This window comes from Podarcis bocagei, assembly GCF_964188305.1.
Source record: "Podarcis bocagei genome assembly, chromosome: 8".
In the NCBI taxonomy this organism is placed as follows: domain Eukaryota; kingdom Metazoa; phylum Chordata; class Lepidosauria; order Squamata; family Lacertidae; genus Podarcis; species Podarcis bocagei.
Genome location: NC_138133.1, coordinates 57888395 through 57907826, shown reverse-complemented (window position 1 = coordinate 57907826; position 19432 = coordinate 57888395). Strand labels below are relative to the sequence as shown.

The window sequence follows — 19432 nt, the reverse complement described above, 5'->3', positions numbered from 1 at the left end:
TCCACTATAATATGCAGCTGCGAGGCTACCCTCAGGAGTAATTTGCCTCCATCATGGCTAGCATGCTGTCTTCACTCTGGGCTCTTCCTTTTCATTGCCAAGTTTAACCCTCAATGTAATCAGCCTCTTTTTCTGCAACAAACCCTGTAATTTCGGCACAGGGGGAAGGGTGGGGAGGAAGGGTTGCAGCACAAAATTGTCCACACTGTCGCCATCATTGTGCCCAGCCTGCAACACGTTCCAATGGCCTGAGGTGTGGGCAAATGCACAGGTACATTGCAGTACATGAAATACCATGCAAAATGCAGCCAAAGAGTTGGCTAGGCTTCATGTGTGTGATGAGGCCTTGTTCTTTGCTGGGAAAAGCAAAATGTCACTTTGGGACATGCGTTATATTTCCAGACATCACAGATGCATTTCTGACGCTGACAGAAGCCCTAAAACGGATGACAATACTATGGTGTTACTAGAATGGTTTGTAGTGATTCTGTATGAGAAAACAACTCATAAAACCAGCGGATTGCGCAGCCAGTGAAGCAAGGCAGCATCTGTTTTCAAGAAGGTCACAATCTCTGGAGAATATTCCAATAACACAGGCAGATATCAAACAGTAGACTATGTGTGACTCTGTCTGGAAGGACACATATGAAGAAAAGTATTTTATTTTTTCAAAGAGATTCAGTATTGAAAGGTCCTGCAGACTGGGATCAGGAGAAGAAAAATGGGTCTCAGTAGCAAGCAAAGTGGACAATTCCTAACTCAAAAAATAGTATCAGTCTCATTATGTTCAGGGTGGGGGAGGCTACTATCAGGTAAATAGATACAGAGTTGAAACCTTACTCTTTAACTCATCGAGACTTTGCTAACTTTTGGTTAAATCTTAATTTATAATCCTTCACTAGATATTTAGCTCTCTGCTTCTATCTAATATTTGGGAGGAAATAGGTAATCAAGCCTATTGTCCCCCTATCGGAAGATCAATGGGTGAAGAGGCTTGAGCTGGTTGCTCCAGCTGTGCCACATGGCTCTCAACAGCTACTGTTACCACTTTTGTAAGTTTAACTGCCTGTGCAACTTTTCTGACTGCTGTATGGAAAAGCACATGAATCAGACCTTTGAAAACTTTGTAAGTAAACCAAATTTTAACTTCCCAAATGTGAAGTTTTTTTCCTATGCTTTAAAAGAGTATTAGGCATATCCATGAAGGATAAATCTATCAATGGCTACTAGCCATAATGGCTATGCTCCCTGGTCGAAGGCAGTATGCTTCTTAATACCAGTTACTGGAAACTACAGGAGGGGAGTTGCTCTTGCACTTAGGTCCTGCTGGCAGGCCTCCTATGAGCTTTTGACCGGAGGTTATGGGATTTATAGTCTAAGGACATCTGGGGAAGGACGAGTTAATGGTTTTAAAGATTAAAAGCAGTATTGTAAACTGCTCCCAGAAACAATCTGGGAGTTAGTGCAGCTGATAAAGTATTGACATAATATGACATAAATACCCAGTCACAGTTGATGATCTTGCAGCTCTCTTTGGGCCTACTGTAGTTTTTGGGGCTGTCTTTAAAGGCAGTCTTACATACACCTCATTGCAAAAACACGGGAAGTTCCTTGCCCATAAATAACTGTGATTGAGTTATCCTCATCCAGGTATGCTTGCAAATCTCTTATGTATTTCTGAAGGACTGCGATGCAACACCAGGCAAAATGTGTGATCATAGTATTTGCATAGCTTTCACACTATTGTCAGGAAAACAAACAGCTCTTCCAAAAATTATTTTTAAATGGTTAGTATTAGATAGATCAGGTGCTTGGATGAGTTATTGCTGTGATCCTGCATTATCTCTTTTTAGACAAGAATTATTGTAGTTTCCATGCAATTTCACCTCCTGTGTTATTCATATTTAAAACATTTCATTCCTTCCATGCAACCTGTTAATAATGGGAAGGTTGAGATACCAGTTATTGCATTTTTTGACAGGAAATAAGTAGCTGGTCTTGCTGGAGGAAAGAATCATGCAGATCCAAATATCCCTTCTTTGCAGTTAAAAGCGGTAATTGCTCCAGTCTCATTGCTTCCCACCTTAATTCACATGACTTTATGACCTCTCCATCTGAGCCTTTCTACCAAGATATTAAAATGCCTTCGGGGATGAACAGCTGAAACCATCCTTGTTATTCATAGTACTATAATCCAAAAAGTAAAAGGGTAAAAAATATTTCCTGTGCTAAATTCTCATTCAGCATTTCATAATTCTTTGTACTTTAGTTCATTAAAATAGCAAAATAATTATTAAAATCAAGTTGAAAATACCTCAAAGAAATGCATAGGAGTCTCGCAAACAGAATTTGCACATAGAAAAATGGGTTGCTAAGCGTGAATATGACTTGCGTTTCCCCCTTTCTTTCACCTTCCAATTTTCATCCTAATCAGTTTCCGCTGTACAAGACATCCATATATTTTATCCTGGCAACATCACGTCAGTTTCAGAAATCTTCAGATGTGCTTTGTGCCGGTAAGTAAAAAATCCAGTATTCCCCACTCCATATCCAAAATTATTTTGCAATCTAATAACTGGATCATTAAACTCAACACACACCATTTAATCTTACTGTGGAGTGTGGGCACAGGCATTTTGGGTTGTATCCAATGTTGTTCCTACTCAGCATAGGCCCATTGAAATTAAAGGAAACAACTAACTTAGGTTCATTAATTTAAATAAGTCTATTCTAGTAAAACTTTGTTGGATACAGTCCTCTGTTTATAAAGAGGTAGGATTTTAAAAGTATGAGGAATAATTTTAAAAGTATGAGGAAGAAAAGTATGGTGAATTCTATTTAGAGAATCCTATAAATCAAGTTTCTCCAACTATGGGTCTTCATATTTTTGTTGGAGTACAACTCCCATCATTCTGAGCCAGCATGTTCAACGTCTTTATAAATGACAAAGGAATTGTGGGGATGCTTATCAACTCTGCAGTTTACACCAAACTGGGGTAGCTAATGCTGCAGAAGATTCAAAATTACCTTAACAGATTGGAGAACAGGGCCCAAACTAACAATGAATTTCAGTAGGGACGAATGTAAACATCTGCATTTAGGCAGGAAGAACTAGATGGCTTTATTTCATCGGGAACTCACCAGAACTCAATTCTGGCACCTCTCATGTGGGAGCCATTGCCATTCTAAGAGAATGAGGGAGGCATTCATGGTAAATTCCGGCACCTCTTTTTCTATAAAAAATAGCACTGGGGATATCTGGCTTACTAGCAGTACATGTGAAAAGGACCTAAGGGTCTTAGTGGACCAGACGCTTACCATGAGTCAACAGTGTGATGCAGCAGCAAAAAATGCTAATGTTATTTTAGGCAGCATCAACTCAAATATTGTGTCCAGATCAAGTGAAGTAATAGTACCACTCTATTCTGCATTGGTCAAACCACACTTGAATACTGTCCAATTCTCAACACCACAATTTAAAGATATTGACAAGCTGGAATGTGTGCAGAGGAGGGCAACCAAGATAATCAAGCCTTATGAGGAACAATGGAAGGAGCTGGGTATGTTTCTCCTGGAAAACAGACTGAGAGGAGACAAGACATCCATCTTCAAATATCTAATGGGTTGTCACAGGGAAGATGGAACAAGCTTGTTTTCTCCTGTTCTAGCGGATTGGACCCGAACCAATGGCTTCAAGTTACAAAAAAATATGGAAAATCTTTCTGACAGTAAGAGCTTTTTGGCATGGAACCGTCTCCTTCAGGTTGTGGACTCTACTTCCTTGGAGGTTTTTAAGTAGAAGTTGCAAGGCCATCTGTCTTGGATGCTTTAGTTGAGATTTCAGCCTTGCAGGGGATTGGACTAGATGACCCTTGGGGTTCCTTCCAACTCTACGATTCTATGATTGTATGAATACCTCTTGGTGATTTCCCTCCCATGTTGCCACAACAGTGGTGACAAATCCTGGGCCTGATATGCCATGCCTGGATCGGGGCCCTGCAACCCCCTCCCCAGTCTATTGCCAAGAATTCCTGCTTATGTATCCATATTAACTCATTCTAGGGCTGTTGCAAATATATTGTAAAGATATATTGTCTCGATGTTTTAATGTGAAATCCACAATTTTCTGCCTCCACTGCAGGCTTCCCACAGGGATCTGGTTGGCCACTGTGGTAACAGGATACAGGACTAGATGGTCCAGCAGATGTACCAGAGCCAAACAAAAAGCTTGCCAACACTGAATATGTAGAAGTGCACACACCACATATAATAGCTCATTGTCAAAACCAGTTGGTAATTGCAGAGTATTTTTTTAAAAAATCAATAGTAGTTTCCTTCCAAATAACCACAGTGACACCTAAACAAGCCCTGCCTAAATTGCTTTAAATGAGAGGGAGATTGGCTAAAAAGGGACCATTGTTGATGCTGCTGCCATTGGAGTCCCTCCACTCCATGGACCAATGTTCTGCCATTAAAGCTGCAGCATTGCTGCTACTTGCCTCCACTATTCACTCACTCCCATACTCCCATTGATGCTAATATGGCTCCTTTAGTAATTGCTGCTGCCCCTGGATAAACATATTGGTGAGGAAGAGTGAGTGAGGTGACTGACTGAAGGCAGAAGTGAGCAGACATACTGCACCTTTCCAACCCATACTGTCAAGCGGGGATTGGTGTCATGTGCTCAGACCATCTTGACCCATGGAGTAACCTGACCGCTAAAATCTGTGCCAGCTGCAGTTTCCAAACAATTTAAAAAGGCAGCCATATATATATAACACATTTCAGTAGGCTAACCTAGAAGTTACTAGGGCATAGGCTACAGAAGTTAGGCTATCCCTGTCCAGATAGCGACACAACTGAAGCTGATGGAAGGCACGTCACACTACTGAAGTCACTTGAGCTTCAAGCAACAGTAATGGATCCAGAAGTATCCCATGCCTGCTACTTCAGAGGGAGTGCAATCCATTCCAGAATAAGCCACCCATTCAGTCTAGGGAACCGCCCATGAAGAACACTTCAGTCTTAACAGTATTAAGCTTCAGCTTTAGCTTCATCCAGTCCATAGCCAAGGCCAGACATCCATAGGCATTGATCCAATGATTTCTTTAGACCTAGTGGGATTATTATTTTTTACAAAACTTTTATTTTAAAGTATAGCAGACCCCCTGAGTCACATCACAAATTGTTTTGGATCCTGGCCATGAATTGTTAACAGGGAAACTGATAGGGCAAAGACAACCGCAGGGGAAAGCAACAGTGCATTTTGCAGAAATAAGGTATTATGCTATCAAGCCAAAAATTACTCCCCCTGCCCCATAAAGGTCTTTTATTTGTGATTGCCTGTCACTTATAGCCTATAATTTCTCCACGTTCATCTAGTGGCCAGGAGCCTTCTAACCACTTCATTTTTCTTAGGCCAAACATTTATGAGAATTGCTATTGGTCCCTGACATTTTAGACTTATAAAATGGTGACAGATATTTTCACAACCCAGGCTTTAAGGAATTAAAAAGCCAGCCATACACACAGGTACACGAGTTGTAGATGGCATCTCAGTATTTCAGAGAATTCATAATTTTAAGTGTTTCAGTCAAATAGAAAAAAGCTGGCAGTTATTGGTACTCCTTATTTTTACTTTGACAAACATTTTCCGTGACTCAGGCCTTAAATTATATTGTATTTATACTATGTAATTTATTAAATATACTAAAAAGCCGTGTCAATCTACTTAATAAAAACAAAATTAATGCATGACTGAAGTTTTTTTTGGCATCGCTACCTATCCAAAAATGTAAATTGCAATTCTCAGACTGCATACACAGTATATTAATTTTATCTTTTGAGCACAACTTGAATAGTCTAGAATTAAGACAAATAGACCAAAAGGATCATTAAATACCTGTAGAGTGGAGCATGGGTATCTTTGCTAGAGGTGATTGTGTGTGGATTAATTTAAACTAGACTTCCAGGGACAATGCGTCAGGTTATTTGAGGAACAGCTTTCTCTATGTACCTGCAGCTACTTTAGCAACTGTGTGGGCCCAGTAAAGAGAGAAATTTCAGAGTGAAATTTTAAAGCACTTTACTTTGGCTGGATAGACTCCCTAATATATTATGACAAAAATGTAAAAAGAGTAGGTGCTTCTCTCCCTCTCCCTCTCTCCCTTTTAAATGTGAGACCTAGAAGCAGATCCACAGAGTGTAGTTCTATCTGAGGATTTCGGCAAAGTATACAAAAACTAGAAAAGTAGGGTAGGAAAACAGGTACAACATAATTTGGTTTAACTTGTATTGCCTCTAATTCTAATTGTATTAATTCACTCTTCAATTTTTGCCCTCAAAAAGGGGGACAGGAAGACCTGCCAGTTATTGAACCTTGACTTTTGGTATTGAAAGCATGTACGCTAGCACACTGCTTGCTGATGTCTTTCACAGCTAAATGAAAATGCTAGAAAACAAGTCTGGAACATGTCACATCCAGGTATGTTTTAAAAATGGTTTTACCACTTTCTTAATGCCATTCCACTACACAAATTGTAGGGTTAGATGATAGGTCTGGTGGTTATCCATGCTTGGTGTAAAGCCATGATTCACAGCATACAAACAGGCTTTCCTAAGGAAGTTCAGTCAGTTGCTAGGGCTATGTAAATTGATTGCTGGCTATCTCTCAGCTTTTTTCTTAGGTGTGGCTTAACTGGACAACATGAAGAAACTTCCATTTGTTCATTCACCCTGACTGCAATCCCAGCCATACTTACTTTGAAATAATGGGCTTTAGTTTCCAGTAATAAATGAGGTGACATGGCTGTGTGAGTCCAGTAAACATATATAAGGTATATTGTGGCATCTTCAAACCCAACATATTGTGGCATAATTATTTATGGAATAGAACCCACCATTAGTTGCATAAAGTGTGTGTGTAATATATGATAAATGTTCTTGTATATAATGTTATATTTGACAAAGAGAACTCTAGTCCACAAAAGTTTGTATCACAGTTTTTAAGGTTCCACTTCTTGGTTTGCCTCCAAAACGTTAAGAGCTCACAGTCAGTGTCATTTCTATGCAATCTTCAAACGACCACAAAAAAAAAAAAAGCACAGTGGCCGGCAAACCCCTTGCGATTTGCCCCATCACCACAGAGCGAGCAGTGAGACATATCTGCCCGAAGGGAGGCATGGAGGAGAAGGCGGGGCTCCAGTCCGAGGTAACAAGCAGAGCGGGGCGAGCTTCCTTTGGCTAGCCGGAAGGAGTCTCTGCCACCACCGGGAAGCGTCTGAGGGGAAATCCGAAGTGACAGGGGCAAAGGAGAGAGAAGCCCCCGCCGCGTAGGGAGGCTGAGCGCGCTCTGGTCTGCAGCCTCGGCGCCGCTCAGCCTCTTTCCCTCATTGCTCTCCGAGGCAGGAGGCGGCGACGGCGAGGCCCCTCCCCTGCTCACACCTGTAGCGCGGGGCCGGCCGCCTGTCCCGGCTCAGCCTCGCCAGCGCTGCTGCTGGTGTTGTTCGCTCCCTGCGGCTGCGCCTCCTCCCGGTCTTGGAGAAACAGCAGCAGCAGCAGCCGCTGCCGCTTCCTCCTCTGCAGCCACTCGGGCCGCGGCGGCCTTGACGTCGTTTCCTTCCAACATGGCGAGCGCAGGAGGAGGTTGCTGCTGCTGCCGCCGCTGCTGCTATTGCTCCTACTGCCGCCTCTGCCGCCGCCGTCGCTGCTGCTGCTAATGGAGGCGGAGGCCAGCCGGCTCTGAGGGCTGCGCGTTCTCCGGAGGGCCGGTTCTCCTTTCCCCCCACCCCGAGCGAGGTCCGCAGTCGCCGCTCTTGCCCGAGCCCAGCCCGGAGGTGGGAAGAAGCTGCGCTTGGGGCTCCTTCGCCAGGGGTGCCGCCCGGGCAGCTGCGGCTTGAGGCACCGAACCAGCTCCCTCTTCTCCCCTCTCTCCCTGCGTCCCCATGTATGAGGGGAAGAAGACAAAAAACATGTTCCTGACCCGGGCCTTGGAGAAGATCCTGGCCGACAAGGAGGTGAAGAAGGCGCACCATTCCCAGCTGCGCAAAGCCTGCGAGGTGGCCCTAGGTAAATCTGGGGAGCTGCGGGGAGAGAGGAGGAGGAGGAGGCACAGAGGGTAGGGAGCCAGAGGCACCTGCAGAGGGGAAGGGAAGGCAGGCCGGGGCCTTGCGCTGGATTAGGGCAGCTGTCATTGTGGGGACGAGGCTGGCCGGGGAAGGGGAGAGGAGTGGCTGGCTGGCTGGCTGGGTGCGCCGAGCGGGGCGACAAAAGGCGGCTGTTCGGAGCAGGTTTCGGGGAGAGGAGGTCAGTGCTGATGCATGAGGCGGGCCTTTGTGGTGAGGTTTGGACGTGGCGGTGGGAGAAGATGAAAGGCCGTGTGTTTGTGCGCTACGTTAGTCTCGGGGAGGGAAGTTGTCCCCCGTGCGGTGTGGTTTTTTTTTTGGGGGGGGGAGCTGAAGGCGCGTGCGTTATTGGGAAGCTTTGGCTTTGTTGACAAGGAAATGCAGGCGGTTGCCTTGACACACGGCTTTTCTCTTTCGCTGCCTCCTTGGCGCACCTACACACCCTGCATGAATAGGCAGAGAAGGTGTGTAGAGAGCTGACCTGGAAGAACAAGGCCGCCGGGGAGGGGAAGGAGGGAGCAGGTGACGGGCGGGAGGAGGAGGAGGAGGCGAGGACGGAAGCCGAAGAGAGGCGGATGGTGGAAAACAGGGACAGTGACACCCTGCCAACATTTAAAATTGATGCCTGCTCTTTGAATTGAGAGGCTGTTGTGTAGCGAGGGAGAATGACAGCAGGGAGGGATGCAGTGGTACAAGGAGTCTTTTATAATACATCAGCCCAGGAAAAATAAGGCCGCTGGGTGGAGGAGTTTCTTTCATGTATCATGTGGTTATTTCATTCTGAATAAAAGGAAATATTGGAATGACAAGGTGAGCTACTTGTCCAGGTTATTAGATTGGGGCTTAAACCTTCCACTGAAGTTTTCAGAGACAATTGAATCGTTTTATTAGGACATTGTTGTTGTTTTTATATATTTATTTATACTCCACCTTTTTCCCTGTCAGGACTCAAAGCAGCTTACATATAAAAATGAGAGCTGCTAAAAACATAGAAAACCTGATACACAGTTATTATATGAGGGAAGGCAAAAATAAATAAATGCATCTATGGACTGAGTTGACCCATGCATCCAGGGACTGAGTTTAAAAGCAGGGAAGTAAAATACTTGTTAGATCTATAACAATTGGAAAGTCATTTCCCCTCATCTTTGAAATTGTGGAGATATATATTACAATGTGGTGTGGTTTTTTTACATTAACTTTTGTTTGTATAATATTCACTTCACAAATGTCTGTATTTAAAGAAAATGGCAATCATCTTAGTTTACTGCTTGTCTTTTATAACCTGATCCAGAGATCTGTGCATGTAAGCATCCCTTCTCTGAGTCAGAATCTATTCCCAAACCAGAGCTGCATCTACATCTACATATCAATTTGGATGTCCAGCTCAACTACTTTGTTTCATTGGGATGTGCAATCATATATGCAGCACCACCCACATTTTGTGTGCAACTAGAGCTGGATTAGGGCAATTATTTTCACACTTGTGGGTTTGCCATTAACCAATTTTGTGATTTTTTTAACAGTTTCTGTGTTCTCTTTTCTATACTGAATTGTATTACTGCCTCTGTACATCACAGAACAGTATAGTTGCAGTAGATTCTTAAAAATTAAACTTAGTTCTAATGCAAGGCCTGAGGGGGAAGGTGAATAAAGGGCTCTTTAATTTACCTTACAGATTTTCCTTTACCACTTACTTGATTTGCATTAATAGTGAAGGGAGCTAAGGGAGCTGGGCATGTTTAGCCTAGAGAAGAGGAGGTTAAGGGGTGATATGATAGCCATGTTCAAATATATAAAAGGATGTCATATAGAGGAGGGAGAAAGGTTGTTTTCTGCTGCTCCAGAGAAGCGGACACGGAGCAATGGATCCAAACTACAAGAAAGAAGATTCCACCTAAACATTAGGAAGAACTTCCTGACAGTAAGAGCTGTTCGACAGTGGAATTTGCTGCCAAGGAGTGTGGTGGAGTCTCCTACTTTGGAGGTCTTTAAGCAGAGGCTTGACAACCATATGTCAGGAGTGCTCTGATGGTGTTTCCTGCTTGGCAGGGGGTTGGACTCGATGGCGCTTGTGGTCTATTCCAACTCTATGATTCTATGAAAAAATAAGGAGGCCAACAATACAGTATTTATTTGTATGCAAGACCAGTCAAGGCCAGAGTTCTATTGTATAGTAGTTATAATCATTGTTTGACCAATCAATGCCTCTCAGGCCTCAATTCTTGTAGAGCATTTGTACATAGACACATTATGCGGACTGACATATTGGGCAGCTCTCTGTTGCAAAGCTTTCCCCCCTCTAGCTTTGATATTATTTATATGTCAAGTTTTAACTTTGAATGCAGGCTACCTTGAGAGGCCCTGAAAGCCAGCATACAAATACTGGTAATAAATAAGTAAATAGGTAGATCTCATGCACGATCTGTTGCTGTTTAAACAAAGACCTGTCAGATCGACATGAGCAAGGCCTAGGAAAATTGGAATAATGGCTGGAAGTATAAACAGCAATGGAGTGATTAACTCAAATTGCAGGTTAGTGTGACTTGGTAATTTACACAGAACATAAACATCACAAATGGAGAATAATTTATAAATCTATACAAGATGCCCTTTTTGTGATCTGATATTTCACGAAACATCCAAGACAGACTTGAACTGAACTAATTTAAAACTGGTTTCGTTTGTTACCTATTCACTATAGGCACTGTAATGACATAGAACTAATACCATAACTCCTGATTCATCTGAGCTTGACTTTGGCTTTGTCCATTTTATTATTTACTAGCTCCTGTTTATTGTTTGCTGTGAATTTTAACTGTGTAGTATGGTTTTTATTTATTCAGAATGTTCATTATTTATTATGTAGAAGATTTCAACTAGAGCCCACAAATATACACATGCTCAAAAACCAAACCAATCCTGTTTGAATTACTGGAACATTCTTAACGTGGGGCTGGCTTTGAAAGGTACTCATAAACTTCAACTGGAGCTGCAGCCAGATTGTTGACTGGGACTGGTTATAGGGAGCATACAACTCCTTGTTAGAACAGCTTCACTGGCTACTGGTCTGTTTCCAGGCACAATTCAAAGTGCTGCTTATGACTGAATGGCTTAGGTCTAAAGCTAAGCTATCTGAAAGACTGTATCCTCTTATATGGACCTTCCTGGGTTCTGAAATCTTTGAAGGATGTCCTTCCCTCACTGCTGCCACCTTCACAAGCATATTTCACAGGGATGCAGAAGAAGGCCTTCTCAGTGGCTGCTCCCAGACTTTGGAACTCCCTCTCTAGAGACTAGCTCTGGCAGGCTTTTGGGAACTGACTGCTTTTAACGAACTTTAGTCCCTGTCAGGGAATAATATGGGGTATAAATAAATATAATATCCCATAATAATAATAAACAGCCACGTGGTGGCCAACTGCTTTGGCAGTCATGTTGCCTGAAAAGCTGTTTATAGGCAATAATAACAATGAAGTAGAAATGCCTTATTCACAGGGTTAGAATGACTGGTTAGGAATAGCAGGAGCAACTGTTGTGAAATAACTCAACTGAAATTGAATTGCAAAAGAACATGGCTGTTCCAGGATCATAACTCATCACTCACTTCAGTACAACTTGTACAAGAACACAATTATTTGTGCACAACTATAATTCATTTAGAGGTGCTTCTCCAGGAAGTATTCCCAGCCATAGTGCTCCATATTTCTATTTGTTTATAAAACAAAAAGTCTTACTCAAATGCTTACATTTGAAATAGGCCATTTGTATTGATCCCCCAATGTAATTTAACAATATGTAACAATATTGATATCCCAAATATACTAAGAAATAAGTGCCATTACTTGTGCCTGTGGGAACTGCATATGAGAAAATAGGGCTAGGGTTGGTGTGCAATTTTAACTCATGCCAGAATATAACACTTACCAAGAAGTAGGTCTTACTGAACTCAGTGGAACTTATGAGTAAATAATGCTTACTTTATGGCTGTCTTAGAATATTCTCAAACAAAATACAGTGGTACCTCGGGTTAAGTACTTACTTCGTTCCAGAGGTCTGTTCTTAACCTGAAACTGTTTTTAACCTGAAGCATCACTTTAGCTAATGGGTCCGCCACGCCGCCGGAGCACGATTTTTGTTCTCATCCTGAAGCAAAGTTCTTAACCCAAGGTACTGTTTCTGGGTTAGTGGAGTCTGTAACCTGAGGCGTCTGTAACCTGAAACGTATGTAACCCGACGTACCACTGTATTACTTATGGAAAGAACAATATCAACTGATTATGGGGCAAATATTTATTACTAGCCATTCATCAATATTACTGCATGTGTGCACATGCAAACAGCATCTGAGAGCATATCTGGATAGTAATAGCAGTTAAAATACACATGTGTCTGGCCTATAAAAATGATAAGATAATTCTTGGATATCTTTTTTGTATATTATAGTTTATTAACACACATTTGTCCAGGATGTATATAATGCTAATTAAACAGAGTTCTGAATATTTAAAAACATAGTGCTCAGTATTTAAAAATAAAAAATAGTGCAGAAGAGAGACTACATAGGTAGAAAAAAAATAGTCTTGGTTTTGAATCTGTTTCTATCAAGTATAAATTTCAGTTAATTTTTATATGGAGATTGAACCTTATGAAAAGTTGTCATTTTCTCCCTGTCTCATGAAAGAGGCATTTGTGTCTCCAACTAAGCAAACCTCTGCTTTTATGATAATATGCAATGCAGTCCTATGCATTTCTATTCAGAATTAAGTCCCACTTTGCTCAGCGGGCTTATCCCCTTGTAAGTCTGTTTAGAAATGTAGTATTTGAGAATAAGTTTCATTGAACTCATTTGGACTTATTTTTGAATAGACACAAATAGAGTTATAGTTTTATTTTTTCTTATGCTGGAGAAATAGTTTTCAGACCTTGGATTTGATCTGCCTTATTCTAATTACATGTGGCCTGTATTTACTCCATTTCCCCTCTCAATGTTCCTTTTGTTTTTTTTTGAAACTCATTCATTGAATGCCAAAGAGCTGTGCAAATAGCACAACTTAAACAAACCAGTGTTGGGGCAGTAGAGCCATTAATATTGCTGTCTACCCAACATCTTACACAAGTTTGCTGTATTAAATGAGCAAAGCATGTTAATATAGATATTTCATTCCCTGTTATATTATACTTTAAATATTAGCCTTTATTTAACCATCTTGTTTCCTTCCAAGAGAGAAGCTCTCTAATTTTGGTAATTTCATAGCCCAGTATTAACTTTTTTTATTTGGCTTAGAATAATAAGATAATTGGTTTTGTGTGTGGGCTTTACAAAGAGCTCAGTTCTCATCTTGTTCATTTTTTTTTTTTGCTCCATTATTGCAGCATCCTTTGAAATGCTTCCACATGTTGTGAATTTGGTGTTAATGTGTGATGGTTGCTAATGTGGATTAAAATGAAACCTGGTGTGCCACTAAACACTTTCTGAAAGCCTATATTTAATCATGATACTTGAAGTGCTTGTAGCATACTTGGTTGCATTTTAACTTGGGTTTGTCATGATGTCTGTTGTATAATGAGAAAAATGGGTAGAGAGAATTAAAGGATGTAGAAGATTACAAGACCTGCTCTTGATTCCTAAATCCTGGTTGGTTCACTTGTATATCTTTCCCCAGTCCCATTTCTCCCAATGTGTATCTTCCTCTCTACAGTCTTGGATTGTATTAATAGTTCTCTCATCTCATTTCAAATATACCTTCCCATGCTTTGCATTTCTCTGTGTAATGTAAGAGGGCTTGCTTTTTAGTAGTGTATATAAAGTGAAGGAGTTCTTAGACTGCTGAAGCATAAATAGTGTAGATCTTGCTGTTGTAAAATTCCTCTTATTGAGCTTATGAAGGCAAAGTATTTTCATTTGTTACGATGAGTCATCTTGACTTTCACACTTCCTTTTCTTAGTTAATATCACAGTTTTTAACAGCATATATTTCCTGCTGCTACAACAGTCACCTTTGACTTTGCCCTATTTTTGTTCTTATCTTTTTACTTTCTCAATTCCCCCCCTTTTTTTGTTCTGTTACCTTACCCTACCTTACTTTACAGAAAGCTGCATGTGTATCCACTAAGGTGGAGGAGTGATCACCCATATTAATACTTATTTACAACTTCTGAAATCAAACCTAAGAACTCCCGAAGAACCCTAATATATTGGAGGTGTGGTGCTAATACTACAAAGTGTGTTTAGGCTGTTTATATACTTGGTGGTCTATGAAAATAATGTGATTCAGTGATTTTTGCCCATGGAATAGAAATTGAGGAAGGAATAATAGTAGATGTGAAAACATTTTGATGTTGCACTTGCTTTGCAGTACATATTGCTGCCATCTGTCTATCTCAAGAGACAATAGAGTGGGCCTCCAAGGGTGAAGTCAAACTGCTGTGTTAGCAAAATCGAAGTGACCTCCCAGAGGCACAGGCCTGGGCAGTTAGTATGAGGGTCCTGGACTTCTCAGACGCCAAGACCCCCCCCCCTTGACCTCAGTGATGTGGTTCAGAGGAAAGCAGAGCAATATGTGTGGCCCGATCTTGCCTGCAAGAGTTGCCAGGAGGCGTACAAGGCCGTTTTATGGACTCCACTCCATATTTATGTAGCGTTTACTCATTAGCCTTTTCTTCTCCCAAAGATATTACTCAAGGCAGTGGAGATTTAGGATCAGAGTTTTCCTTCTTCTCGATGGGCTACCTTCTCAGGTTGATAAGCCCCATCTGCCCCTCACCTCCCTCTACCACCTGTGCAGAAGCTTTCTTCTTGACCATTGGACCCAATATTGGTCTTACCTGCTCAATCTGCTGGAGCCTCTCTTCACATGCAGGGGAAGTCCCTAACACATTGAGGGTTTGAGACCTATTGACTACCCTCACCAGGTTTAGCTGGTCAGTTGAAGCCGTTCCCAGAGTATGGCCACTGCCACATGCTGACAGCTTCTAGGAGCCACAGATGAGTGCTGAGGGCAGGGTGGGGACCAAAGGTGGACAAACTGCTTTAGAAGGAGCATGGCATGACTCCATGAGCAACCAAGATGATCAGTGGTCTGGAAAACAAGCCTTATGAGTAATGGTTGAGGGAGTTGGGTATGTTTAGCCTGGATAAGAGGAGACTGAGATATGATATGATAGCCATTTTCAAATATCTAAAGGGCTGTCACATGAAAGATGGGGCAAGCTTGTTTTCTCCTGTTCTGGAGGGTAGGACTCAAACCAATGGTTTCAAGTTACAAGAAAGGAGATTCCAACTAAACTTCAGGAAAAAACTTTCTGATGGTAAGAGCTGCTCGACAGTGAAACAGATTCCCTTGGAAGGTGGTGGACTCTCCTTCCTTGGTGGTTTTTAAGCAGATCATAGATGCTTGAGAATCCTGCATTGCAGGAGGTTGGACTAGATGGCCCTAAGGGTCCCTTCCCACTCTACAGTTCTATGATTCTATATTGATCTGTTACTCCCGATGGGCGAGGTCAAACTTTTACTGCTTATAGCCAAAGACCTTGGCAGAAATTCAGAGTTCTAATACAAATTGCATTTGCAAAAACAGTTAGCGAAACTATTTTGTATATAAAACACATTTTGCTTTCCCCTTATTTATTTACCTACTAATTTGTATAGCTGCCCCAGAGCAGAAGTACTCTAGGAAGCCAGTGTGGTGTAGTGGTTAGAGCGTTGTGCTAGGACTTGGGATATTAGGGTTCAAATCCCCACTCAGTCATGAAGCTCACTGGGGAACCTTGGGCCAGTCACAGCCTCTTAAACTACCTCACAGGGTCCTTGTAGGGATTAACTGAGAATGAGGGGATGAACATGCACTCCTTGAAGAATAGGGTGGGATATAAATGCAGTGAATAAGCTTACCGGCTTAAGGAAGCTGGAGGGGGCAACCAGACAGAGATGTCTGTCACCGGCCTGGCACCCACAGATCTCTACATGGTCACTCCTCTACCCCCTTCCCGGTCCCTGGCAATGAAGCAAAAAGAGGATGAGCAGAAGTTGGCCACTTCAATAGCATTGTTGCTAATATTCAGCTTGAGAAGTGCAGCACAGTGCTATGACAGCTGTATACCATCCTGCACTTTGGACCTTAAAATGGATGTGAGAATGACAGGAGAAAGAGTACACTGAAATTGATGACTGCTACAATGCAAACACAGCACTACATCGGCGCTGGATGGGTATCTGAAGGCAGGATATATAAAGAAGCCTCAGAGTCACTTATTTTGCAAGGCTGCCTTTTGCAGTCACACTAGGAAAAAATATGGGCTAATAATTTCTATCAACCTACTTCAAAGATGCTCTTGCTATATTGTAATTTGAAGCTGTGAGCTTTCAAGCAGTTTGATCTGTTCTGGCAAATAGGGCCATGAGATACTACCTAGGTGGTAAAGCTTAGGGAGACTTCTCCTTTGTTAATCTGGTTCCCTGTACATAGAATTTCACACAGGTTTTGTTTTATCAACATCATTAAATCAAGTTGAGCATTAGCAGACTTCCTCTTGATTTCAAAATGTCAGCTGATTGAAAGTCTGTAGTGTTCCAGGGTCAATTGCATTCATTAGTCTCTTTTGCCGTTGTTCCACTTTAAAGCCAGACATATATTTTGGGTGAACACCAGTTCTTGGAATGAAGGGGATAGGCTGGAGTCCACTAATATAGTGAACATAAAAATAACAATTTTGACTTCTGCTATCTGCTTTATAGTGGCATCCCCCCCCCCCAAGCATAGGGCCCATCTAAATAAAGCAAATTTAGTACTTTAGACCCTTAACAATACCAAAATGTACCTCACTCCCATACAAAGCCCTGCATAGAATTCATGGAGGTGGTTGTTTCAATCACAAAATAGGTTTCTACTCTGGAGAAGGGGAACTGTCAGCTGCATTTGAAGTCTCCTGCTTGGCAGCTTCAGCTTGTCACCTATCCTGATCTCTTATGTACTGGATAACATATCCCAAGTGGTCTCCCCTTTGGGGAAAAGTTACAGCATTTGTGGCTTTTTAGTTCAATTGGAAAAAGGCAAGCAAAGGGGGACATAATGCAGTGCGTAGAGAAAGTTGGATAGAGAGAAAACCAAGGCCATCTAGTGAAACTAGAGGATTCAGGACAAACAAAAGGAAGAACTACACCACACAGCCCATGGTTAACTATGGAATTCATCATCTCAATATGGCACCAAGAATCGGCACCAAGTTGGATGATTTTAAAAGGGATTTATACAAATTAATGGTATCAGTGGCTACTAGTCATGAAGGCTTTTTTCTATTTCTGGTATCAGAGCTGATGTGCTTCTGAATATCATTTGCTGGTGAGTGCAAGAGGGGAGAGTGATGTAGGGCTTGGGTTCTGTTTGCAGGCTTCCCATAGGTAGCTGGATGGCCACTGGGAGAACAGGAGGCTGAACTAGATGAGCTTTTCTATCTAGTTTTTTTCCATTAATAATAACAAAGCAAAATAATAAGTACCAAGGGGCAGAAGAAGCTTTTCTCCACAGCTGAGCACCAGTATTTGAAATTTGTGACACACATTCAAAAATCTCTTCAAAATTTGTAATTTACATAATGTACTTGGCAGTGTTCAAAATTCCCATTGTTCTAGGTGCATTTTGCAACAGGGAATTTCATTAGCACCAGTAATTTCTGATCTCTGGGTGCAGTACTGCACCTAAGATTTCAGACTAAAACTGCAAGGTGGAAGGAAATGAGAACCTTTTCCTGCCTCCCCACTCCCAGCTACTCTCTGAAGACTGGAGTAGAGACCCTGTTAAGAATATTAGGGAGGTGGGCACGGGAAGGATTAGACTATCTGAAAAATGAACATAGTATTTTAGCTGCAGTTCATTCATTTTCAACTTTGTATTCTTGTTATTAAAAAGATGTGCCTAGACATTTTGTTGTTGTGCCCATAACCAAGGTTTAAGGTGCCATTTAGCTCTTAGCTTTCATATCTCAGTTTCTAACTCAGTGTGTTTTGGCTCATAATTTGAATCCTTTGCAGAGACAGAACGCTATTTGCGGCAGTGCTCAGTGTTCAAAGATGGAATAGAAATGAGTTTTTGTGATAGCTGATGTAATAAAAGATAAATTTCCATTAGGAAGATGACTGAACTAGTAATTTTTTATGAATATAACATTCATGATTTCACTTGGCCTCAGAGAAAACTAGTTACTAAAGCTGTGATTCTTTGCACAATTACCTAAGAGTATGTCCCATTGAATTCATTTACTTGAGTTAAATTGTATAGAATTATGTTGTATAGGTTGATTTTGATATTTGTAGATTTTCATTTATTTTGAAATTGGACTTGCAGATATATTGACAGCTATCTTCTCTTTGTTACTGTAACAGGTTCCTTTTACTTTCTAGTATCTCACTAATGTAGAAGGAATTGCTCTTTTTCCATATGATGATTATGAGATACCATACCTCATCCCTTTCGCAAAATGAGAGCTGAAGCTTTGAAACAATGGTCACAAAAAACCTCATGCTGAAGTTCAGTTGATTTTAATATGAGGCAGAGTTATGTGCTTATGTAATTTTCTCTGTTTAAACAAAAATGCTTAGTTCAATCAAGCCTAGTAACTTTTTAAAAGTTTTTACCTATGGGACTTGAAACTTCATAGTCTATATGATTTATTGATTCTTGAAATTTTGTTTTATTTAAAAATATATTGCCTTTCGAGCACAGCAATCAAGGTAGTTAAATATTGTTTATAACAATGCAAAATTACTTAAAAGAATATTGCCATGTAGAAACATGCTTCTATGGCTTGCAGGTTTATTATGGCTGGTCTGCACAATTCTGAGTGCCAGTTCTGACTAATCGAATTTGGACTTTGGGACCCAGCAGTTGGTCTGGCTGCTTAACCTGAAACTACCTCATTTTGCATTGTCTCCTACACCACTTCCCACAATCAATCTTCAAGGCTTCCTTTACCTATTGGTAAATCTTCATTTAGAAGTTGGGACTAAAAGCTACACATTAGCCTTTTGCACTTGTGTGAAGACTCTGATTTGAAGACTTCAGTGCAAACTTCCATGCTACTTTTTTCTGTACCATTATTGATTAAATCTCTATTAATGTTAGAGGAGAGGGGGATATCAACATTAAAAGTTTATAAATACTTGAATGGCATTACTAAGAAATGCAAAATGACATATATATGGGCAGGGATACTGATGGATCCATTGTATGTCTGATCAGAAGGCTACAGTCCTAAGGACTTTCTTCTGAGTAAACATGTGTAGTGTTGGTAGAAGGCTTTGTTGAATTATC

At 41.3% G+C, this 19432-nt stretch overlaps 1 protein-coding gene across 2 annotated transcripts in view; it reads left to right on the top strand.

The window, feature by feature from the left end:
* Window positions 1-7178: 7178 nt before the first annotated feature.
* ARFGEF1 (ARF guanine nucleotide exchange factor 1) overlaps window positions 7179-19432 on the top strand; it is a 75284-nt gene continuing 63030 nt past the window's right edge. For both annotated transcript variants that reach the window (XM_081204300.1, XM_081204299.1), the window contains exon 1: window positions 7179-8067. In XM_081204300.1, coding sequence (XP_081060426.1) covers window positions 7944-8067 — 124 coding nt within the window. In that variant the 5' untranslated portion in view covers window positions 7179-7943. The remainder of the gene's footprint in view (window positions 8068-19432) is intronic.